The following is a 12,209-nucleotide window of genomic DNA, read 5'->3' on the forward strand; positions in this document are numbered from 1 at the left end:
CATAGTCCACATTTTCTCAAATTAGCTTCTGGAAGTCACGTTTTGTACGTGCTCTGTAGAGGCTTGCTCCTAAAAATCTCTGAAGACTCAAGCATGCTCGAGCTCCCTCTTCCTCTTCTTTCCCCCTGTCTCCCCCTCCTCCCCACCCCCATCTGCACCAAACATGCTCATAGGTACAGAGCTAGAGCAAAAGATAAAATGCAGGCATTCATATAGTGAGGAGGAGCTGCAGCATTCCTTCCTTTCTTTCTTTTGGTGTGTACTTCTATCCATGTTATTGAGCAAGGCCTCACACCCTTGCCTTAGGAGGCAGGCAAGTATCATTTACCTTATTTTACAGATAGGATACCTCAGAGTTTGCATAAGGTCATGTCAGGCTGAGAATAAAACCTTATCTCTAATTGGGGTAGTTCCAAGTCTCATCCACTTTCTCACGCTGCCTTTCATGCTCCATGTGCCCCAGGTCTATGCCTGTTTGTGCTCTCTGTAGCCACTAGACTACATTCCTCTCCAGAATCAGGATTAGAATCCAGGAATCCTGATAACCAATGTTTTGCTACTGTCTACCAAATAGTTGTGTAAGCCACTGGCAAAGTGTGTGCTGCTACATCTTGTGGATGGTCAGGATAATAGCCTGCTACCAGTTACACCATTAGCTCAGATTAAGAGGTCAGAAGTGTGGTTTGGGGTTTAAACACTACTGATGAGGGTGAACAATATGATTTTTATGTGATGGAATCTTATCACTTTGTGCGTAATTTCCTAGGTTTTATAAAAAGCAAAAACTGTTTTAAAAAAAAAAACAACCAAAAGTGGTAAAGTCAACCACTCAAAAGTTAAGAAATGCTAGAATTAAAGTTGCATCAGGAGCTTTAATATAACTCCCTTGTGTATATGCTGGAAAATAAGCTGCTTTCTTTGAGCGCTATCCCTATCTCCACTTCAGGGGTCAGTATGTTTTTGAATGCTTGGGTTGTCTTTTTTTTTTTTTTTTTTTGGAAGAGGCCTCAATTTCAGATTTTGTTCCAGACTCCCCAAAAACCTCTCTGTGGCCCTGTGAAAACCTATCCCTCACCTTCACTCTCTAGTTACATCATGCAAAGAAATTTGGGGTGCAATTTATATTAAAAATAAAAAAAACTACACAAAATTGTGTAGTATTGCCCAGCTGTAAAATGGTAGAGCAGTCATTGACACCCAACCCCTGCTACAATTTTTTTGCAGATTTCTTAAGATGCATGTTTGCGAAAAGGTGACCCAGTCAGCTCCTAGTGTTGCTATTAAACTAGTTCTTTCTTGAACACAGATAAGATTATTTATTTCCTTTTATTCTTCAGCAATGGGTCAGTTTTTCCCAGATCAGAAATATCTGCCTCATGAGTAAAGAGTACAGACTGGAGTACATCTTGGAAATGTGGAATCATCTTTTCTGAGTCTTGGTGGATCTAGATTTGTAGACACGCTCCCCAAAAAGGGGCCAACCCAACTCGCACTTAGCTCAGTAGGTGTTTGTCCTTTAACTTTAGTGGGTGTTGGGTTAGGCCCAAAGTAATTTCCAGATATATACTATTTCATAGTGTAATTGAAAGTCGCCTTGTTCTGGTGCCCATTTTTAGCATCCAAAAAAGATTATCTTTCAAAAATAGACATTGGAAGAGAGGGACTTTAATCTCCAATTGTGAACAGCTCTAAGGATTAACAAGCACATACTTGCATCTGATGAAGTGGGTTTTAGTCCACGAAAGCTTATGGCCTAATAAATTTTAGTCTAAGGTGCCACAAGGACTCCTCGTTGCTTTTGCTGATACAGACTAACACGGCTTCCACTCTGAAACCAAGCACATACTGTTTGCTCACTGGAGTATATTTGCTTCCTGATATGGTCGGAGACGGCTAGGATCCACTTTGTGGAATTAACTTTTCTTTCTAAAACTTTTTTTTAATTTCATTAAAATATGAAAGTAAAGGTGGTTATTGACAAGCACATGCCCTTTGTTTCACTAACAGGTTTCAGGGTTTTTTAAAAAGGGAATTGCTTGCCACAGTCTTAGAAAATGAAGAGAGATAACATGCTCGGCTGTAATATTTTTAGCAAGAGTATATGCATGTTCAGACACACCTGAAAACGTCTGGCCAATTCCTCTCTTTAAAGAAATGACAATTTTGAGATTTCACTATTCTTAATCCTTATTTGCATTATGGTATTACCCACAGTGTGGTAGATGTGGTCTCCACCCCAGAAGAGGTCAGAACCTTGACAGACAAAGGGCTGCAGGGAGGGATAATAGGTAATTTTGTGTGTTTAAATAAATAGCAACTATGTCATCTGGACCTCAACTCAGCCATTATTATTATTTAACTTCTTGTAGCCAATGCTAGTAGAGCTGTTTGAAAATGTGATTCCCGCTCCCTCTAATTTTGATTTTCAGTGGAAATTTGAATACAAAAATATTTTGGCCAAATGTTGAAATATTTCGATTTGGAAATGCTGCAGCTTTACCTCATGGGGGTTGTAGTTTGGGCACCTCAAGATTCCATTCTCCTCTCTAGAGTGCAATCCCAGGTTGGACTGCATTTCCCATGATGCACCCTGTAGTCATCTCTGAGAGAGGGGAGGCGATTCACTGTGGGAGTCCCTTGCCATGGTGCATTTATGGAAGATGCAGGCCAGCTGAGGAGCTTGGCCGATAAAGAGTGGGGACATGAAGCAACTGAATTACAGCTCCCACGAGGCACCCTGTCAGCATGTCCAAATGGAATATTTCAGTTTTTGAATGTTTGGATTTTTGACTAAAAATTGAAAATTTCCACAGAAAGCAGGTACTTTTCTCGAAAAATGTTGTCTTGTGGGAAAATTGGGTTTTCAGTAAAAATCAGTTTCAGCAGAAAATATTCAACTAACTCTAATTGCTAGTAAACGGGTCTAGAGTGGGCTATTTTCAAGTGAAAGAGGGGAGTGGCCTTAGGAATGAATTCAGTGAGGACATTCCAAGAGAAGTGGACAAATGGGGGGGCTGTGTGTGGGGGGGAAATGAGGCTGGGTTTACGGCAGGGGGGGCCGATGTGAAAAGACCTGAGCCAATAAATAAGCAAGGGCAAAGATGGGGAGAGCCTGGAAGGTGGTGGGGACAAGAAACTTGAATCCTTCCATTGGCTTCCATTTTTTCATCACCTTAAATTCAAGGAGGTGTGACATATTTTGAGTGCAGGCATGGAAATGAGCTTAGCAAGAGTTGTGTTTTGTGTGGATTAGAAGTGGGGGCATAAGCAATGGGAGTGTTGGAGAGGCCAATGACAAAGTGGCTTGTCTTGTTTTTCCAGTTCTCCTATAACAGAGCAGAGAAAAGGGGTAACAGCGTCTGAATTTCATATTCCTCCCACTTTTAAAGCCAAACTGAAGTAGGCAAAGCAGACTTTAAAGATGAGCTCATTACTTAGAAGTTGGTCATTTCTGTTCCTCCAGGTTTTGAAATCTTCCCTTATAGCTAATTTTTTTTTCCTTTAATTTCACATTCTTCCATTTTGAGACACAAAACAAACCAGAAGTCACAAGAGCAGGAACAAATCATAAGATGGTGGAAGAGCAATCTCCTAAAATGGTGACTGGAAGTCTGGCTGAGTGCCCAGAAGCACTGGCGGAATTTCTGGAGCAGTTTTTCATGCAGTGTTTCACTGCTGCCCTCTGCCAGCTCTCTGAGAAAATGCAGTTCTGTTCTTCAGTAGTGATTTACTGTACTTAATCAATTGACTGGGATGTATTTATTCACGACTGGCTGGGGATATAGTCTCAGTGTGGCAAGGAGACCTGTTTTTTGTAGGAAGGAGATTTAGTTTTTACAAGGACGCATAAAAGAATTCCTTTTAAAAATAGAACCCTTTTTATTTCCGTATTTGAATCTTTTCTATTTATATGTGGAAAGATTTATGAATTTTATTTTATTGTCTATTGATAGCTACTGTGCAAAAGTATATTGATTTCTGAGATTTTATCATTGTATTATATTATGATATTCTTGCTTGTGCCTTTTTTTAAAAAGTACTGAGACTGCTGAAATTAATCAATCTGGACAAAAACTAGATACATTTGTTCTTTTATAATTTTATAAAAGGGGACAAATTAAAAACTACATTCCCCTCTTGGAACTGTGCTGACTCTTTTCTTCCAGTATTCTAGGCTGTTTACAAACAAAGAACCAAAAGATAGTCTCTTTTCTATTGAGTTTATACTCTTATTTTAACAACATTCTTTTTAGTTTGTTGTAGGGCCAGATGTGATGCCATGATCACTAACTCTAGCTGCTCTTCTTCACTCTCTGTCATGTGCATAATCTGCTGTGCTGTAATGAGTTTCTCTTCCTCGGTTGGGTTGCAAGTGGGTTTGGTTTGAGAGGCTGGGGAGATGGAAAAGTAAATAAAAATGAATGAATAAAATGAAAAAAAAATAAAAATAAAAAGGAAATAATAATGCATCAGATGAAGTGAGCTGTAGCTCACGAAAGCTTACGCTCAAATAAATTTGATAGTCTCTAAGGTGCCACAAGTACTCTTTTTTTTTTTTTTTTTTTTAATAAAAATGATACTACTTCTAGGAGAGATGGGCACTGCAGTGTGAGGCCTCTGGTGGCATTACGTGAATTGTTGGATTTTTAATACAGCATGACCTCTGTTCTCTCCCTTTGGATACCTTTGGCACTACAAATCACATATAAATGAAACGTATGAAAACACTTGGTATCTGTAGTTAAACTCCCATGCCTGATGAACTTTCCTTTTGAATCTAAGAAAATCTGATGCTCCCATTTAGGGCAGACACGGATTCCTCTTGCTGTTTGATTTGATTAAAAATACTAAAAAGACATCTGTTCTAGGCTCCCTAACGTTTTTAATAACACAACAAGTGAAATCCCAGCAACAGTAATGTAACCATTTCAGCAGGAACTCAGCCAGCCAACCACATACAGAAACGCCTTTCCACCACTCCACTGTTAAACTTGCTTTTTCTGGGGCATATCTAATTATTACCACGGAAGCATCTGTTACTGGCCCCTCTCTGAGATGGGATACTAGACCAGGTGGAGCACTGGTCTGATCTGGTTTGGTCCTAATTTGGCTGCTAAATTGGAAAGGGATGGAGTTCTAAACCAGAGCTCATGCCCACTCATTTTTAATCTGGTGGTGTGACCCATGGAGGCTGCATGCCATGCTCCATCTTGCTCTGAGCAGAACAAGTCCTTACAATGAGAGTGCGCTTCCTTGAGGCAGCCTTGATGCTGCTTTTTCTGCAGCCTGTTTTTGGTGCTTTCGTTGACCGGAGGTAGGTACTGGATAGTGACATGAAGTTCATCTGCGTCCCTCATGTACCAAACGTGTGTCCTCACTGGGAGAGCAGTTGCATCTGGATGTCACTCTGGTGTGGCAGTGCAGAGTATTCTTGTTAGACATGGGGATTTACACCCCTAGTTTGGCATTTAAAAATGTGCCTAATATTGTACCTTGGATACAGTCATAGTGCAGTTAAAATTAATTCCTTCTTTCTTTACCATTAGTCACTCAGCATCTGAAGAGGCCTCTGGCTCCGACTCTGCAAGCCAATCTGAAAGCGATCAGGGGAGCGAACAGGGCAGTGAGCATGGCAGCGAGACAAACAGCAGCTCAGAGTCCTCCGAAAGCCAATCTGAATCGGAAAGCGAGTCAACAGGTTCGAAATCCCAGCAGACCCCACCTGAAACCAAAGAAAAACCAGCCAGCAAGAAGGAAAGGATAGCAGATGTAAAAAAGGTATTGTCCCTGTCACTTTAACTAGCCATGCATATATAACCTAACCAGTTACTGTCAAACCCTTGCTCAGAATGAAGGACCAGAGAGCAGTACACTAGCAACAAAACTGTTGTTGGCCTCCAGGCCACTTTGCCAGCCTTCTCTGAAAAAGCCATCCTCCTGATGCTGGCTTCCTTGGTCGTCTTGTCAGTCACTCCCTGTATATGTCAGCCAGCTTTTGTGATATATGCAAATAGGAGATTCCGTGTGACAGCTTGAGATTTACGCTGGGGCTGGGATAGATAGTGACAGGGCTGACTGACAGAATGAAGGAGGCAGACATGAACTGTCAGTAAAAAGGTTTCATTATTTCATCTGGCTCCCCCTCATGTAGGTAAAAGTAGTAAAGCTTCCTAATGGAACATGCCAAAGATGGGAACCTGTGTCCAGTATTCATGGGTGCCATGTTCCCCTCAGGTCACTGTTTTAATTCCATCATTGTGGGTCTAAAAGGAAGTGGATTTCCTGTTGCCTAATTCCTCTGGATCTGTAGTACTCAGCCTTTTCCGTATTGGGCATCCCTCCTCCCAGCTGATCCCCCTCAGTTGTAGCCAGTGTCCTTCTCCCATTTAGCCATATAGGGAAGGGTGGGGGATGGCAACTCCCTGACACTGTTGGTGTACTCACCCTGGTGTCGTGACCCCCAGGTTGAGAACTCATGCTTGGACTAAGTTTTTTATCCTGATGTGGATACAGCCAAGACTGTAAAACAGAAGATTTATCAGGGTTATCATTTTTAAAGAAATAATCTGGTTCTTTGCAGTCTCAATAGTCAAAAGCAGTGGAGAGTGAGTTGGGAGAAAAGAGGGAGGGTGTCCATTAGGGCAGGGGTTCTCAACCTTTTTATTTCTGAGGCTCCCACAACATGCTGTAAAAACTCCCATGTCCCGCTTGTCCCATAACAACTGTTTTTCTGCATATAAAAGCCAGGACCAGCGTTAGGAGGTAGCAATCAGGGCAACTGCCTGGAGGTCCCACACCGTAGGGGACCCCATGAAGCTAAGTTGCCCAGGCTTCAGCTTCAGCCCTGGGTGGCGGGGCTTGGAGCCCTGGGTTTCAGCCCCATTCCTTGGGGCTTTGGCTTTGTGCCATGGGCTCCAGCAAGTCTACTGCCGGCTCTGCTTGGCGGAACCCCTGAAACCTGCTTGTGGCCCCCCAGGGGGCTCCATACCCCACTGCATTTAGGGTGTGGAAACCCAGCAAATGTAGTGGATTTACAGAAAAGGAGTCAGGTCAGACTAACCAGTCTATACATTTTGTGCTGTCTGACTGTATTATTATCTCCATTTGTGGTTTGAAGTCCCAGATTGCGAAGTCCAAATACAACACATTCACGTAAGTCAGTCCTTGGAGAAAGCTACTTTGTTTGCTAGGTCTTGTGGAAGCACAGTGCGTGAAGCCTAAACTCTTCAGGTGTCTGCAGGGAGAAAAACAGTGAATTTTAATTGTTCACAATGGATGTTCCATCTCAGCTGCCTGAGAACCATTATGCTGCCTGCTCGGATTTTAGTTAAGCCTCGCATATTAAGAGTGGCAAGGATGGATGTATTTTTTAAGGCAGTAACAGTAACACAAAACTTAACTTTCTGTTTTATTGTTGTTTAGTGGGGGCCAAAGGAAGTTATGTCTCTTCCTTTATGGACTCTTAGCAGGACATCTCTAGAAGATGATCATCAAAACATATCTGAGAAAAAACAGATCCATATGTAGGATTCTAAATAATATACACAAGACATGGAACAGGTTGGGGGACTTTCAAATGAGAAAAGTGCCCATCTTCCTTAATTCCTGTAACGGGACATTTTGCTTCCTGCCTCTGCTGGGTGTAGCTGTTTTGGACTATTGGAATTACATCCGCTGGACTAACCAGTGCAATGAATTTTTATCATACCGTATTCACCTTACAGCTATGACCAGGGAGACTTCAGTCAGAATTGGGCCCCATTGTGTTGGCACAGATGGGGGAGTCGGTCCCTGCTCTGAAAACCTTTCAATTTAAGAGAGAGAGATTTGAATGGGATTTTTTCCTTTGTTTTTTTTTGTATCAATAGGAAAGTGATTGAACAGGCTTCCGATTTATTTCTGAGTATGTGTATGCCCAAGAGGTATATTTTCTACAAGAAACCTCTCCTTTGTAGTGTTTCTTTATAACCACTTGTAAATGTACCAGAACCTCAGTGCTGGTGACAGTCCTGCCTTCATCATGCCTTCATCCCAGGTGTCATTTTTGTATCTGTTAGTATATTTAGATATCCTTCTCTTGCTAGTACTTTTAAGGATACTTGTGGGATGGAGGCGAATATCTTTAGAAGACCATAAAATGGGGATAAAGTCTAATGGGGCAATAAGGGGTTGCCAGATTAGATTTAGCAGGAGCATGTAAACCCAGGTGATGATCATTTACAAATTACTAATTCTTGAGGTTTGTCTCTGTCCATTCTGGCTTCAGGTGTCTCACCAACAGTGTTCCCACTAATTTTTCCCATGCATGTGCGGAATTTTAAGTGCACCGATATGGAGGCAGGTCCGGGATTGGGGGAGAGGCTTTCTCCCCGCCGCAGCCCTCAGTGCCTGTGTGTTGCTTAATAGGCTGCTGCACGGCCGTGCTGCTTAGAGGGAACTTACTCGCCAATATTAGTGTCCCATGTCATCCATCCTTCCCTCAGGTTGTAGTTGTCTCCTTTCTCCTCCGAAGGGCCTGGCCACACAAGTATAACAGACCATACTTTTGTAAGCAGTTTGCAAAACTCTTATTTGACATGGTTACAGCAACATGGTTCTTGGAGCACTACCTGTACCAGTAACAGTGTCTAGCCACAGTGCATTCCAGGAAGATGTGGGCGGGTATGACATCTGACTTTATAATGAATAGAGTACCTTGGAGGATATGTGCACAGAATAGCACCAGCACTATATGGGTTATGTCACAGAATGCTGAGAGGAGGGACTGGCCACATAGTTATGCAGGCATGGTTGAGGGATCCCATCTACATTGCAAAAATCCAGTGTTTCATATGGGTTACAGGAAGACAATTTGACAGCTTAGGCCTCTGGCAAGCGCAGTACACCATTAGCTGCTATAGTTAACCACATTACGTGTGATACAAGCTATGTCCAGAGCCAACCATGTTACTAGCTGTTTACAAACTCAGTTAAAAGCTATAGAGGGGGCTTTAGAGGCAGTCAGTACTCTATAAATGCTGTGTTGAGCTGTCAGGATAATGAAGGTCACCTGCTCTCAGGCAATCAGAAGTCCAGCTGAATTCCATTAGCACAGACCTGCAAGAGTGGGTGGAATTCCTAGCTCTACAGGAGTTCTTCTCCCTGGGCCCTGCAAGATCCACATAGCATCTAGATTGGAATACAACCGTACACTGATCTACTGGGCTTTCTGGATAGCTGAGGTGACCCACATGTTGTTGAGCTGTTCAGTTAGCCCAAGGGGGTTTTCCCTAGGGGACAAATTGGGGCAGATGCTTCTGGTCAGAGAGATTTGTCCTTTTGAGCCTGGAGAGTAGTGGTCCTCAAATTTTTCAGTCATGTCCCCCCTTACACCTGTTGGTGTCCCCTCCCTTTGGGGGCTGGGAGTGGGGCGGCAGGCGTAAGGAAGCAGAGTCTGGGGCTGCAGCTGGGGCTTGGGACGAGAAGAGAGATGCAGTTGGGGGCTGGGAGCCAGGATCACGGCTGGGGGCAGGGCCGAAGCGGGGCTGGATGGCACTCCCTCCTCGCCCCTCAGGGTGGCTAGTCTGGGCCCTGCTGTGCACCCCTCCCCCCAGTGTTCCTCCCTGCCCCCACTGTTTTGGGACCTCCGCTGTAGAGCCTTTTGCATGGGGAGAAGTACTGAGCATTGTCACAAGTCTAATGTAAACGGAGTGGGGAATTTTAAAAAGCTTTTAGTCTCTTTAGCTGAAATAAATAGCTCAGTTTGTTCATATGAAAATGCAGAGTTGTTCCTTCTTTGGTTCCTCTTTTGTATTCCAACAGGGACACTTGGAGAGACAGGGTATTCAAATACCTGTCCTTCTACAGCATAAATAAACATTGAAGGTTTTTGTAGCTGTGGGAGGGACAACTCAGTATAATAAATATAGTGGGAGACTGCTGAAATTAAACATGTTATAAAACATTGCTAGGCATATAGTCAAAAATGATCCATGATCCTTTCAGTCATGTTTCATAAGTTTCCATAACTTACCTAACCATCCCCCCCACCAAAAGCCCCGTACCGGTGCCATACTGATTCATCAGAAGTTCACTCATAAACTTATCTAAAATGATAGCAATAATTGGGGTGAAGCAGGCCTTCTGATGGTCTGTTTATTTTGCAGATGTGGGAAGAATATCCTGATGTTTATGGGGTTAGGAGATCAAACCGAAGCAGACAAGAACCATCGCGATTTAATATAAAAGAAGAGGTAAGAAAAAAAAAAAGATGAGATGAGGGAATATTTAAAATTTAAAAAAAAAAACACAAAAGAACAAAGGCAGTTCTGATCTGTGTCACCTTTTAAACACTGAGTTCAAGGCAGATTTGTGGAAGCTGGATTTTGCAAATGAAGGCCCCAATCCTGCAGTCCGATCCACTTGGACAGAGGCTTGTGGAGTCGTTGGACTCTGCAAGGCCATTCAGGTCTCCATGCATCGATCTGATTGCTGGAGTGGGGCCTAATGCAAGTCATGCTCTGTTGTAGAAACGTGGATCAGAGAGAGGGAGTCTGTGTAAAAAAAAACATAAAGGAAACTTCCCAGAAACACCTTACAACAATAAAACAGTCTTTGCTCTATGTCCTCGAGTGGATCTCAGTGATTAGTGTGTTTGTGTGTGAGTTCAGCTTTATGAACCATCACTTTTTTTTTTGGTTGAGTATTGGGGAAAAATCTTACATTTTGAATTTAATGCGAGGGACAATGAAGGATGAGTTTGTTAGTCTGGCAGCCAGAACTTTAAATGATTCCAGCCGTCAAAACATACTACAGAAATGGAGAAATTAGCTGCTGTGCTTGTTTCTGTCTACACAGTGCTTTTCATCCGCAGATCTCCAAGGAGGCTAAACATCATTCTCCCTGTTTTACAGATGGGGAAACTGATACACAGATTGGTTCAGGCTGAAATGTTCAAAGTTAAGGGCCCTAAAGTTTGTAGCCTGATTTTTTTCAGAGGGGCAAGGCACCTGTAGCTCCTTTTGGAATCTTCTGAAAATCAGGCCACTTTAGGGGTAGGTGCTTATATATGGGTTTAGACACCTAACAATTAGGTACCAAGGTTTGAAAATTTTGGCCTAAATTACTTTCACTGTCATACAGTGTGTCAGGGAATAGGCTCCAGATCTCCTGACTCCTAGTTTGGTACTTTATCCACTGGATCATGTGGTCTGCACCATGCAACTAAACTCAGAAAATTCCAGACTGCTGAATGCCCCGAATAGCAGCAGCAGGAGGTAAGAAGGGCATTTAGCACATAATTGACTTAGCTTTTGTTTTCCTTTTCAAGTTCCGCAAAGTCCAGACTCGCTGGCTGCCTCTCTGTGCGATGCCCCCAGCATGCACTATGCTGGTGATGTCACACCCATCACAGATCTCCGCTGCAGACCAGAGTGCCCTGTAGGGGGCTCAGGTAAGTCCCGTCCTTTTTTTGTTTTACAATATTACGTGGTTTTGCAAATGTTGTTTTCTTTTCCGATATCTTTAATTCCTTACTATATAAGGTACCGTTTTTAAAAAAAAAAATAATCCAAGATGTAAAAAATTTGCTATACCACACAATATTGTAAAAAACAAAAAAAACCCAAAACCTTCAGCTGTCCTCCCACGAAACCCCACTAAAAGAATCCCAATCAAATCCAAATCCATACCTTCCCCTCAAAGGAGGGCCAACTGGTTCCTGTAGGGCGACTCCCATCTGCAGCAGAGTCTGATGGAGGGTGTGACTTGGTCACTAGCACAGCGTCGGGGCCTCACAATGAGGAGGAGATCAAAAGTCTTGATTTTGGAGACAAAAAGGTTAAGGGGGGATGGGGAGGATAGTTTATTTATGGCTTGATCTTGCATGGTGCTGAGCATTGTAGTCTCCCACTGAAGTCACTGGGAGCTCAGGGTGCTCTGCACATAGTGGGTGGTTGTTACCTTGCCGGGGTCAAGCCCATCATCAATGATGTGCTCTGCCCACTTGCTGTTTGGGGTTTCCAACACAATATAAAGGAGCTTTTTATCTGCCTTCTTTCCTAAAACGTTGGTGTGGCTCTAGTGAAAAGCATTGATTAGGCAGCATTGCAGGCTCACATTTTTTCACCAGATGGCTTATCTGATTGAGAGGGCAGTTCAGTCTCTAGGGACCATTCAGTCATAGGTTTCTCTGCTGAGACTGCCATCAGAGATGGTAACACTGACCTGGG

General features: G+C 43.0%; 1 protein-coding gene across 8 annotated transcripts in view; it reads left to right on the forward strand.

The window, feature by feature from the left end:
* CHD2 (chromodomain helicase DNA binding protein 2) overlaps positions 1-12,209 on the forward strand; it is a 95,812-nt gene that overhangs the window by 29,381 nt on the left and 54,222 nt on the right. For 5 of the 8 annotated variants that reach the window (XM_038419864.2, XM_038419866.2, XM_038419867.2 and 2 more), the window contains exons 7-8: positions 5,547-5,778; positions 10,146-10,232. In XM_038419864.2, coding sequence (XP_038275792.1) covers positions 5,547-5,778; positions 10,146-10,232 — 319 coding nt within the window. Of the gene's footprint in view, positions 1-5,546; positions 5,779-10,145; positions 10,233-11,308; positions 11,432-12,209 lie in introns of those variants that run through there. The other 3 variants (XM_038419868.2, XM_043493848.1, XM_038419869.2) reach the window with 2 other exon arrangements.

Source organism: Dermochelys coriacea, chromosome 10, assembly GCF_009764565.3.
Source record: "Dermochelys coriacea isolate rDerCor1 chromosome 10, rDerCor1.pri.v4, whole genome shotgun sequence".
Taxonomy (NCBI): Eukaryota; Metazoa; Chordata; order Testudines; family Dermochelyidae; genus Dermochelys; species Dermochelys coriacea.